The sequence below is a fragment of the Chiloscyllium punctatum genome, chromosome 10, assembly GCF_047496795.1.
Source record: "Chiloscyllium punctatum isolate Juve2018m chromosome 10, sChiPun1.3, whole genome shotgun sequence".
In the NCBI taxonomy this organism is placed as follows: Eukaryota; Metazoa; Chordata; class Chondrichthyes; order Orectolobiformes; family Hemiscylliidae; genus Chiloscyllium; species Chiloscyllium punctatum.
In genome coordinates, this window is record NC_092748.1 from 62863387 (window position 1) to 62875709 (window position 12323).

Sequence of the window (12323 nt, forward strand, 5' to 3'; positions counted from 1 at the left end):
TCTAAAAGCTGGAGTTACTCTATTGTAATTATTAGTTCATTTGTATTTCTTGATGAGTTCACATTCAATTGTTTTAACTTAGTAAGGTAATTGTTTCTTTCAAGTCCATGATGTTATCATGTAATAAATGCAGTAAAGATTTTGGTCTGAAGCTTCCTGGTGTCTGTTACCTAGTTGATTTCTTCTAACTAATTACCACTGTTTGTTTTGACTGTGGATTTGAAGTACTGGAGGAAAATAACTTAACTAAGATTTTAGATAACATTGTATTGATATTGACACACATTACATACTCCATATTTACACAGAGCAGCTGAATTCCATCTGGCTGTTTTTCTATTTGTTCATGGGATGTAAGTGTCACTGGCTAGGTCACCATTTATTGTCTATCCAACTACATGATTGGGTCTAGAGTCGCATGTAGGATGGCTGATTTCCTTCCGTAAAAGATATGACTGAACCAGATGGATTTTTAACCATGTTAAAAATCACACAACACCAGGTTATAGTCCAACAGGTTTAATTGGAAGCAGTAGCTTTCGGAGCACTGCTCCTTCATCAGGTGGTTGCGGAGGACAATTGTAAGGCACAGAAGTTATAGCAAAAGTTTACAATGTGATTGTAACTGAAATTATATATTGAAAAATACCTTGATTGTTTGCTGAGTCTTTCATCTGTTCGAATACCATGATAGTTTCATGAAACTATCATAGTATTCGAACAGATGAAAGACTGCGCAAACAATCAAGGTATTTTTCAATCTATAATTCCAGTTACATCACACTGTAAATTTCTGCTATAAATTCTGTCTTACAATTGTGTCCTCCACAACCACCTGATGAAGGAGCGGCGCTCCGAAAGCTAGTGCTTCCAATTAAACCTATTGGACTATAACCTGGTGTTGTGATTTTTAACTTTGTATACCCCAGTCCAACACCGGTATCTCCAAATCACAATTTTTACCATGATCGGGTATGGTTTCGTGTTTGGCACTGGGCTAATTCCAGAATTTTACTGAATTTTAATTTCACCCTCTTCCCCCATGCCTCAGTGTTCTCAAGGTCTGGGGTTCTTGATTGCTGGTCCACCGATCTTACCACTACACCAGCACCTCCCTTGTGGGTAAAGAAGGAAGTGACGATACTGATTTTGATGTGGGCCAAAAGGCTGTTTGTGAAACTGAGAAATGTCAATTTTCTTTTTGAGAGGAAAATGGCCTTTCATAATTATCTGATTGAAATTAGTTGGAAATGCAATAACTCTGAAACTAGTTGTAATGTAGACACATATAGCAACCACCTTGCACATGCATTTGCCTGACCATAGATATAAGTAATACTCTTAAGACTTTTTTTGTTTCCAAAGTCAGCCAGCACCATGGTGAAAGGGATGCAACTACCATCCATAGTCAAAATCCTAGCTTAAATTGCAGTATCTCAAGATTTATTGGATGATTTTCAAAGGCACAATGAATACTGGAGAACCTCCATGTAAATAGTCTTTTTTCCCACACACTCCAGCTAGAGAAAGCATATGAAAACAATAAAGCTGGAATTAGCAATGTGCTGTGAGATTGTGATTTTTGAAGTGGGAGAGTACAAGATTGTGATCTCTCATGCAAAACTCTCAAAGACTACAAGAGATTTAATAACCTGATTTTGTGGGATGGTCTTGGTACATCAGCTTCTGCAACTTTATTTTCCCACTAGAAACATGGTAAAAGTAATCTCAGTTTGTATATATTTAAAAAATAGCGATTGCATCATTGATTGTGGTTACTATGCAATCGACTCTGAAACGTTTGCTACATAAAATCAAAAATTTAATGCACGTCCAGAAATTATGAAGTTTGTTAAATAATTTTTGTGCACATCCCCTTTCAGCATCAGAACATTGAAAGAAATGCTCTGCTTTTTTTCTGAAGTCATAGAGTCATACAGCATAGAAACAGACCCTTTTGGTCCAACCAATCCATGACAACCATGTTCTGAAACTATATTAGTCCCACCTGCCTGTGTTTGGCCCATATCCCTCCAAACCTTTCTTATTCATGTCCTTATCCAAATGTCTTTTAAATGTTGTAACTGTTCCTGCAGCCACCATTTCCTCCGGAAGTTCATTCCAGACACTAACCATTCTTAGTGTTTTTAAAAAAAAGTTTGTAAAAGCTTTTTAGAAACTTTCTCCTCTCACCTTAAAAAATATGCACCTAGTTTTGAATAACCCCCCTCCCCCACCTAAGGGAAAATACCTTTCCTATTCACCTTATCTAATGCCCTCATGAATTTACAATCCTAAGTGAGGTCAGCTCTCAGCCTCCTATGTTTCAGTGAAATAAGCTGAAACAGTCAGTTCCATGGTCTAAAAATATTCTGTTTGATCAGCCCAGATGTTCTTGCATTTTGTGTGGATTTTATCAGCCTCTGTATTTTTGTATCATTAGCTGATGGCAGAACTGCACTAAGCAATTTCTTCCAGTTTGAATAATCCTGGCTTTGTATTCTTTTGGTTTTGAATGTGCCTTCATTTCAACACAACACTGATGCATGACGCCACCTTATAAGTCAGTCAGACAGGAATAAGACAGAGCATATAAGGAAGTGTGACCTTTCTTCCTATTTTGGATGAGTTTCATAGAACATAGAACAGTCTAGCACAGTACAGGCCCTTTGGCTATCGATGTTGTGCTTTTTATCCTACTGTAAGATCAAACTAACCTACATACCCTTCATTTTACGATCACCCATATGCCCGTCCAAGAGTCACTTAAATGTCCCTAATGTATATGACTCTACTATCACTGCCGACAGCGCATTCCATGCACCCACCATTCTCTGTAAAGAACCTACCTCTGACATCGCCGTTAAACCTTCCTTCATTCACTTTAAAATTACGCCCCCTCATGAAAGCCATCTCTGCCCTGGGAAAATGACTCTGGCTGGCCACTCTATCTATGCCTCTCGTCATCTTGTACACCTCTGTCAAGTCACCTCTCATCCTTCTTCACTCCAATGAGAATAGCCCTAGCTCCCTCAACCTTTCTTCATATGACATGACCTCCTGGTAAAATTCCTCTTCACCCTCTCTAAACCTTCCACATCCTTCCTATAATCAGGCAACTAGAACTGAACACCATATTCCAACTGTGGTCTACCCAGGGTTTTATAGTGCTGTAGCATAACCTCATAAAGTCAATGCTGCACTAATGAAAGTAAACGCATCATATGCCGCCTTAACAACTCTATCAACTTGGTGGAAACTTTTGAGGGATCTATGGACGTGGACCCCCAAGGTCCTTCTGTTTCTCTACATTGCCAAGAATCCTGTCTTTAACCCAGTAAACTGCGTTCAAATTCGACTTTCCAAAATGAACAACTTCATACTTTCCCAGGTTGACCTCCATCTGCCACTTCTTAGCACAGCTCTGTATCCTGTCAATGTCCCATAGCAACCTACAGCTCCACACCTCCACCAACCTTTGTGTCATTGGCAAGCTTACTTACCACCCTTCATGGTATGGTTTTACTGCCAGAGTAAATGCTATTGCTTGGTACTTGGAGAAATTCATGAAAAAGCACGGGCATTGTGGACTTTAACACTTTCATCAAATAATAAATTCTACAAAATTCAGTTGACTTTTTTTAAGAACAGAGTATGAATTGGTAGCACTTGCAGAAGCATACTGTCTGCTGGATTACAATACATGCTCAAGTGAGGTTTCTTTAAAGTGTTCTTGTCTTGCTATGTACAGCCTGAATCGATAACTATAAGTACGAAACAACATATGGGAATGTTGAGGTCAACAAAATTGCTTAGGCTTTGTAAGGAATTTACCATGCATTTTGCAGCTAAGTGCTTTATATATGGAAATCATTTGCCATCAGGAGAATTTGCAAGATGGTACCCCTCAAAAGTCAAAATGAGTTTACTGTTGTATGCACAGTACTTTCTGATGTGTAGTGTAACGTGCTTGATCATATTTTTGATCTGTGGAGATTAAAATAGTGTTTTTACACATAATTCTAAAGTAGAGCAGACATTTTGTTACATTTTCAAAATCAACTGTCATTAAAGTACTTTTCTCTCATTATATTCTATTTCATGTTTCAGTAGAAATGTCATATTGTTTTGATAATGAGAAATGAATGCATTTGTTGGTCATTTGAAATCCGTTTTCTGATACTAAGTCGGGATCGAATGGACATTGAACATAGAGTCATAGAGGTGTACAGCATGGAAACAGACCCTTCGGTCCAACCCGTTCATGCCGACCAGATATCCCAACCCAATCTAGTCCCATCTGCCAACACCCGGCCCATATCCCTCCAAACCCTTCCTATTCATATACCCATCCGAATGCCTTTTAAATGTTGCAATTGTACCAGCCTCCACCACATCCTCTGGCAGCTCATTCCATACACGTACTATCCTCTGTGTGAAAGAGTTACCCCTGAGGTCTCTTTTTTGTATCTTTCCCCTCTCACCCTAAACCTATACCCTCTAGTTCTGGACTCCCCGATCCCAGGGAAAAGACTTTGCCTATTTATCCTATCCATACTCTTCATAATTTTGTAAACCACTATAAGGTCACCCCTCAGCCTCCGATGCTCCAGGGAAAACAGCCCCAGCCTGTTCAGCCTCTCCCTATAGCTCAAATCCTCCAACCCTGGCAACATCCTTGTAAGTCGTTTCTGAACTCTTTCAAGTTTCACAACATCTTTCCGATAGGAAGGAGACCAGAATGGCAAGCAATATTCCAACAGTGGCCTAACCAATGTCCTGTACAGCCGCAACATGACCTCCCAACTCAATACTCTGACCAATAAAGCATGATAAATTTGTTTGGTTATGAATCATTTTGGACATTTAACTGCTGTATGGAATTTAAAATTAAGATCACTGCATTTTCTATTTTTTTGTCAGCTGTTTAATATTGCTGCTGTTCTCTATGGCCATAGGGCACCCTATGGTATTGCCACTGTCAGATGCTAAGCATGGATACAAACCAGTGGTTTGGTACACCCCTTTGTATCTTTTGTTGCAGTGAAGAATAATTCACAACACAGAAAACAAATAGTCAGAGTGTGAAGATCAATTATACCCCACCCAAAATTTGTAGCTGCAATTTCTTTAAAGCATGTTCAGCTCAATAAAAAGAAATGTGAAGGAGAAATACTAACTCTTAAGATACGCTGAAAAAGCCGTCACATTTCTACACAAAGCCTTCCACTTCTCTTCCTAAATTTAGGAAATTTTGGTGTCATCTTTTACCATATATAGAATGCAAAACAAAGAAACCTTCTGCATTCTTGGCATGACTTACACGCTACAGGCACCACAATACCGACCATCTGTCTCTGTAGACCCTGCAGGGTTGTAGTTTTGAGTGTTAAGTGGTTAAAATAGATCTGGTTCAGCACAATTGTGTGGGTACTTTATAGAGGAGGAGGGACAGGTGACTGTGTAAGGTGCTGTTTATCAGTAACATTATACTTCTTTTATGTTTAACACAACAGAACCTTTAAAACTCAGTTAAGTGTGTGTGTCAGAGTCATATATTTGACAGCTAGACATCCTGTGAGGTTACTGAACAGTTTAATATCTGTCTTGATCGTCTGTCCTCGTTAGAAACTTTTTCATTTAAATGTTTACAGAAGTTCAGAAGAAGAGTGCAAGAATCAACTCAGGTACTGCGAGAACTGGAGATTTCTCTGAGAACAAACTATATTGGGTAAGTTTGAGTATCTTGCAAAAGGGCTACACTTTGCTAACTCACCCGCTGAATGAGTTGAATTATATTCAAATATTTCAATACATACATTAAAATTCACACCTAAACAATTTTTCTTATAAGCAAGTGAAAGTAATTATAATGAACCAGTTAGAACAAATTGATGCTTTTGTAGAAAGTCTCAGACACCGGTGTGTGTCCCATGTTCACACATAGTGAATGTTCAATCTATGTTTTACAATAGTGCTTTGTCAGGAAAAAGGAAAATGCAAAGATTTTCAGTCCTGGCTGATTTTACACAACAGGGAACAGGTCTTCTGCCCGTTACCAGTGTGTGGGCTTTCCCAAATAATAAGAATAAAAGAAGAAAATACATTTTTAGTAAGATCCTAAGGACTGTCCTAAAGAATGTGAATTCCAAGATCCACTGTCTATGCATTCTGGAGACAAATGTAATCTAAAGCTGACAGCGGTTCTTATGTCCACAGGCAAAAAACAAAGACTTTTGTAGTCTTGGGAGATGCACAAATGCATGAAAAGCTGTTGATGGCTAGAAAAAGAGAACTGATCAGTGATAAGATGAAATAGTGCACCAGGACAGAAACTCAAGAGCTACATGATGAAATAATATAATCCTGAAGACTGAGCGGCTTTAAAAGCCTCTTGAAAAATTACATTGGTTTCAGATAATTATTTATTGCATTCCAAATACATATAAGAAGGCAAAGATTGCTGTATGAAAATATCAAGAGAAACAATTACATATGTTGGACAGAATCTCTTGGTTCTGGATGGTAGTGGACCAAGACCTCATCATTTTCCCACTTTTGTCCAAATTGAATAGTTAATACAGTGCAAAACTTGAGTTTAAAGCAAATGTTTGATCATTGTGGTACAGTGGAGGATATGTAGTTTGTGTCTGACTTTTGATGCTTAATCTGTGATGATTGGAGATACCTGATGAAATAAGTATAAAATAGACTTGTATATTAAAGACTTTGGAAATTATTGGTACAATTAGTCAGCCAACAAGGATTTATGTAGGAGAGCTCAAGTTTTATATTCTTGTTGAACTTTTTGAAGATATTATTCTTCTATCTGTAATACAAGTATCAGTGGATGTGTTTATTTGGATTTTCAGAAGCCTTTCAGAATCCATAACATCCCTGCAACGTGGAAACAGGCCATTCGGCCCCACAATTCCATACTGACTGTTTGAAGAGCATCTCACCCGGACTTACCCCTCACTCTATCCTTGTAACCCTGCATTTCCCATGGTTAATCCACCTACGCTATATATCCCTGAACACTATGAGCAATTTAGCATGGCCAGTCCACCTAACCTGCACATTTTTGGACTGTGGGAAGAAACTGGAGCACTCAGAAGAAACCCATGCAGATACAGGGAGAATGTGCAAACTTCACATAGACAGGTGCCCGAGGCAGAAATTGAACCTGGGTCCCTGGTGCTGTGAGGGAGTAGTCCCTATCACTGAGCTATCTTGCTAACCCAGTTCCACACATGAAGTTGGTAAACAAAATTAGAACACAAGGGATTAGGGTTAATACATTAGAATGGATTGAGAATCCGTTAACAGAGAGAAAGTCAAGAATAGGAATAAACAGTTCGTTCTCAGGATGGTTGTTAATCGTGAGATCTTGCAAGGAGATCTCACTGCTTGCGAGGGCCATAATTGTACACAATTTACGTAAGTGAGTTGGTTAGGAGGGACCATTTGTAATATTTAAAATTTGCTGGTGACATAAAGCTAAGTGGGAATGAAAATAGTGAGGAAGCTACAAGAAGACTTGGACGGGCTAAGTGAATGGACAAGAACATCATAAATGGAATATCATGTGAATAAGTCTGACGTTTTTTGCTTAAATGGTGAGAGGTTGGGAAGTGTTGGTGTCCAAAAGCACATAGGAGTCCCTGTACATGTGTCACAAAAAGCTGATATGCAGCTGCCATGATGAATTAAGAAGGGAAATGATGTATTTACTTTCATCCCAAGAAGACTTGACAACAGATGTAAAGATGTCTTACTGCAATTGTATAGCGCATTGGTGAGACTGCACCTAGTGCATTATGTAAAATTCTAGTCATCTAAGGAAGGATCTATTTCCCACGGTTGCTGCAATGAAGCCTCATCAAATTAATATCTGAGATGGTGGGATTGTTTAATGAGGAGAGATAGAGGAAAATGGGATTAAATTTTCTAAAGTGTTGATGGATGAGAGATAATAAAGTTGAAGCATAGAAAATTGTCTCCAAAGCATGAGACAGGATAAGTATGAATAGGATTATTTTCTTTGACTGGTGAGTCTAGACCAGAAGATATTATCTCTCATTAAAGAGTAGGCCATTGAAGACTGAGATGAGGAGGAATTTCATTTTTAGGAGTGGTGAATCTTTGGAATCCTAGAGGGCTATCAAAGGTTAGAAATTCGATCATTGAACATGTTCAAGACCAGAAATGATGCTAGGTTCTCTTTACATCTAGGAGTGTGGAGATGCTGCAAGGAAATGGCACTGAGGTAGATGATTTGATATTACCTAATTGAAGAGGAGCAGACTGTAGGGGCTTAGTAGTCCACTTAGTAGTTCTGTTCCTATGTTCCTCTGCATTGAGACTTCAAAAAATATTTTTTTTTTGTAAGTTTGCTTGTTGATTTATGGACAATGTGAGGATACGTGGACTGATCCAGTGGAATCATGCATTGTGGCGTTATTCTAATCAGGTGCGAAATGTTTACACCACCACAAACTCTGATTACAAGGGAGACATTGTTAGACATCCAAGTTGTCACTACCATGAAGCGTCTACATGGCATGCAGTAAATAACTAAATACAAAAACCTATAAATTCTGGTCCACAGAATGAAATAATAGACAGATGAAAAATAAACTGTTCAAAGCCAAGCTGTGTTGAGAGCTCCCATCTGGGATTTTTAACTTCTATTAATGAAACACTTTTAGCTAGCTGAATCTGTGCAGGGTGTTTGGTCCTGAAATTGTGGTAGAAGAACTTTCTTTGCAAAACTGTTTTTTTTACTAAGGAACTCATCATTCCTCTAGGAAAAGGGCAGGAGTGGCCTGGACCAAAGGACTGCATGCACTCCAACTCGAGGTGGAAAATCAGATGTGGTGTTTTGGGCTTTCTTTATCTGTCTCACTGAAAAAGCAATAATATTTTGCCAGGTATAAAGCAAATAGCAAATCTCTAGAGCATAGATTATCTAGTATTGCTCGGTAAAGCATTTATTTGATCTTGATATAGGATGTACTTTGGAACAAACAAGGGTAATAATCTACCCAAAAAATATGTGCAAAAGTATCAGATTCAGATATCCAGCGGCTTGTCACATCACTAATTTAAAAAAAATGTGGGACCAGCCAAGTCAATGTCACTGATTCTTTTCTAGTTCCTTACATTGTTATGTTGAAGGTTGTACACATGGTTGAGCTACACTTCCGAGTCCTGGGGCAGTGAATAGTTCGGGACTCAAGTTTGCCAGTGAGCTGGTGGTGCAATGGAAATATGCAGTCTTTTGGCATGTCCAGTATATATAGACATCGATTTGATGGCAGTTACCTCTTTGGGATTACGTCCAAGAATTAGTTGTAGAATGCAGTAAAACACAGTAGAGCATGAAGGTCATTCCAGACCGAATCACCTCCAACATGAGCTTAAGAATCACTGATATGTCATTGTAAATATGTCACCATTTAGGGTTGTTACAGTGGAGTAGATCACAAAAGCCCAGGCTAAAAACAATTCAAATAATAACTCATAATTATACAGTACATAGGTCTCGTACTGTCATACTTTTGAGCACTACTGGGCAATACAAGATCCTTGTGAAGGATTTTTTGGCTAATGTATCAGGATCATTTCCAATGTTCCAGCAGGATACAGTTTCTTCAATTCCGCTTTGTACAACTTGGCTCCATGAGAATTATTTAATTGTGTTCACTACCGATTTACTTCCTCAGTTCCATTTCCTTTTTTTCTTCATTTCCAACAGCAGCAGTGTCCTTCTGTAACACAAGAATTTTACAGCAAAGCCTTGCTCTTACATCGCAACTTCAATATAGAAAGGTTTCCTGTGGCTCGCAGACAAGAGAAAACTTTGCTGAGCCAAAGTCTCAAAAATATGTGCAAATAGTTGTTTCAACAGTCTAAAAGAGGAAGAGGAAAGCTTAAACAAGAAATTCCTATGCATTGTTACTTAGGGCATGTGAGTGGGAAGATGATTTGATTTGGTATGCAAGCAGAAGGTGTGGAAGCTGCAGAGCCATTGAACAGATGGCCTGTATTTTGGGATGAGGAAATACATAAGCTACTAATTGTCTGAAGTGAGCCTTGAGGGAACTGATGACAGTGTTAATAGTGGAGAACTGATGCTGGAGATTATCTATGCTCTGCAGAGTAATCCTAGAGTGATTGAGCACTATTGGGCTTTAGTCAATGTGGTGCTTCCTGATCTGATAGATTATGACACCAGACATGGTTCAGTCTGTGTCATTAGATTTTACAAAGAAAGCGAACGAGCAACCATACCAAGGGAAATTGTAGGCATCAAGTCACCCACATCAAGCTATCGGTTAGTGGGGTAATCAGGACTCTACCACATTCTCGCAGATCACTCTTTTGTTAACCTGAGGTCTGTGCGAGGTAGCAATTGTGGCTTCCCCAATAGACTATATTTCCTGCGAAGGCAGCCAGGTGTGATTATGCTCTGTTCTGATCTTCCATCTTCTGACCATCTATGTTACACTATTCATGTTAGGCAATAAAGGCATCCAATGGTTGGACAGCTGCTGTGTACCAACCTCCAGGCTTTTCAGTTTGGGTAATCAGGGAGTAGACAAGGCCTGGCTGCTAAAGTCAACTGAGCCTCCCTGCTGCCACTTACGGAAAAGGCTAACTGCTCACTTGTTCTCATTCCCACTTTGACTTAAGGTCATGTTACCTGTGAGTCTGATTGGAATCTGCACAGCTGGAGGCAGCTGGTCTGTGACTCCAGATGTTTTATGTATAAATTAGTTTGGATGGCTTCTTCATCACAAAATCCTACAAGTACTGTTTTAATTGTAAACTGTTAGTTTTGTCTTTTGGTGACTTTAGAATATGCACTCTATAATATCATTTTCTATCCATGGGCTTTGTCATTTTGGGGTTTTGGAGGTGATCAGCTCTGTGCTGCCAGATCGATGCTGACAGGAATCAAAGTATGACATGTGAAAACTAATTCTTTGTTTTCCCCTCTCACTGTGGGCGAAGGGGAAGGGGGTAGAGATTGTGCTCTGCTCAATCTCTTCCATCTCCCCTTAAACCTGTCAGGCAGGGAGGGAAGGGTCGTGTAAGGGAGCCGTGGTTTAATAAGGAATTGGAATCTCTTGTTAAATGGAAGAGGGCGACCTATGTAAAGATGAGGCATGATGATTCAATTGGGGCAATTGAGTGTTATAAGGTAGCCAGGAAGGATCTGAAGAGAGAGCTAAGAGCAGCAAGGAGGGGACATGAAAAGTCCTTAGTTGGTAGGATTAGGGAAAACCCTAAGGCTTTCTATAGGTATGTCAGGAATAAAAGGATGACTAGGGTAGGTATCGGTCCAGTCAAGGATAGTAGTGGGAAGTTGCGTGTGGAGGCTGATGAGATTGGGGCGACACTGAATGAATACCTTTCGTCAGTATTCACTCAGGAACAGGACATTGTTGCCGATGTGAATACTGAGTCACAATTAATTAGAATGGATGGCTTTGAGGTATGCAGGGAAGAGGTATTGGAAATTCTGGAAAGGGTGAAAATAGATAAGTCCCCTGGGCCTGATGGCTTTATCCTAGGATTTTCTGGGAAGCAAGGGAGGAGATTGCAGAGCCATTGGCCTTGATTTTTATGTCCTCGTTGTCTACAGGAATAATGCCAGAAGACTGGAGGCTAGCAAATGTGGTTCCCTTGTTCAAGAAGGGGAGTAGGGATAACCCTAGTAACTATAGGCCGGTGAGTCTCACTTCTGTTGTGGGCAAAGTTTTAGAGAGAATTGTAAGGGATAGGATTTATGAACATCTGGATAGGAATAATGTGATCAAGGATAGTCAGCATGGTTTTGTGAAGGGCAGGTCGTGCCTCACAAACCTTATTGAATTCTTCGAGAAAGTGACTAAGGAGGTGGACGAGGGTAAAGCTGTAGATGTGGTGTATATGGATTTTAGTAAGGCACTTGATAAGGTTCCCCGTGGTAGGCTACCGCAAAAAATACGGAGGTATGGCATTGAGGGTGAGTTGGAGGTTTGGATTAGGAATTGGCTGGCTGGAAGAAGACAGAGGGTAGTAGTTGATGGTAAAGGTTCATCTTGGAGCGCAGTTACTAGCGGTGTTCTGCAAAGCTCTGTTTTGGGACCATTGCTGTTTGTCATTTTTATAAATGACCTGGAGTAGGGGCTAGAAGGTTGGGTGAGCAAGTTTGCGGATGATACGAAAGTCGGTGGAGTTGTTGACAGTGAGGAAGGATGTGGCAGGTTACAGCGGGATATAGATAAGCTGCAGAGCTGGGCAGAAAGGTGGCAAATGGAAGTTCAATGTAG

At 39.7% G+C, this 12323-nt stretch overlaps 1 protein-coding gene across 10 annotated transcripts in view; it reads left to right on the top strand.

Annotated features, from left to right (window-relative positions):
* LOC140482230 (formin-like protein 2) overlaps positions 1–12323 on the top strand; it is a 266679-nt gene that overhangs the window by 177810 nt on the left and 76546 nt on the right. For all 10 annotated transcript variants that reach the window (XM_072579344.1, XM_072579343.1, XM_072579349.1 and 7 more), the window contains exon 4: positions 5655–5731. In XM_072579344.1, coding sequence (XP_072435445.1) covers positions 5655–5731 — 77 coding nt within the window. The remainder of the gene's footprint in view (positions 1–5654; positions 5732–12323) is intronic.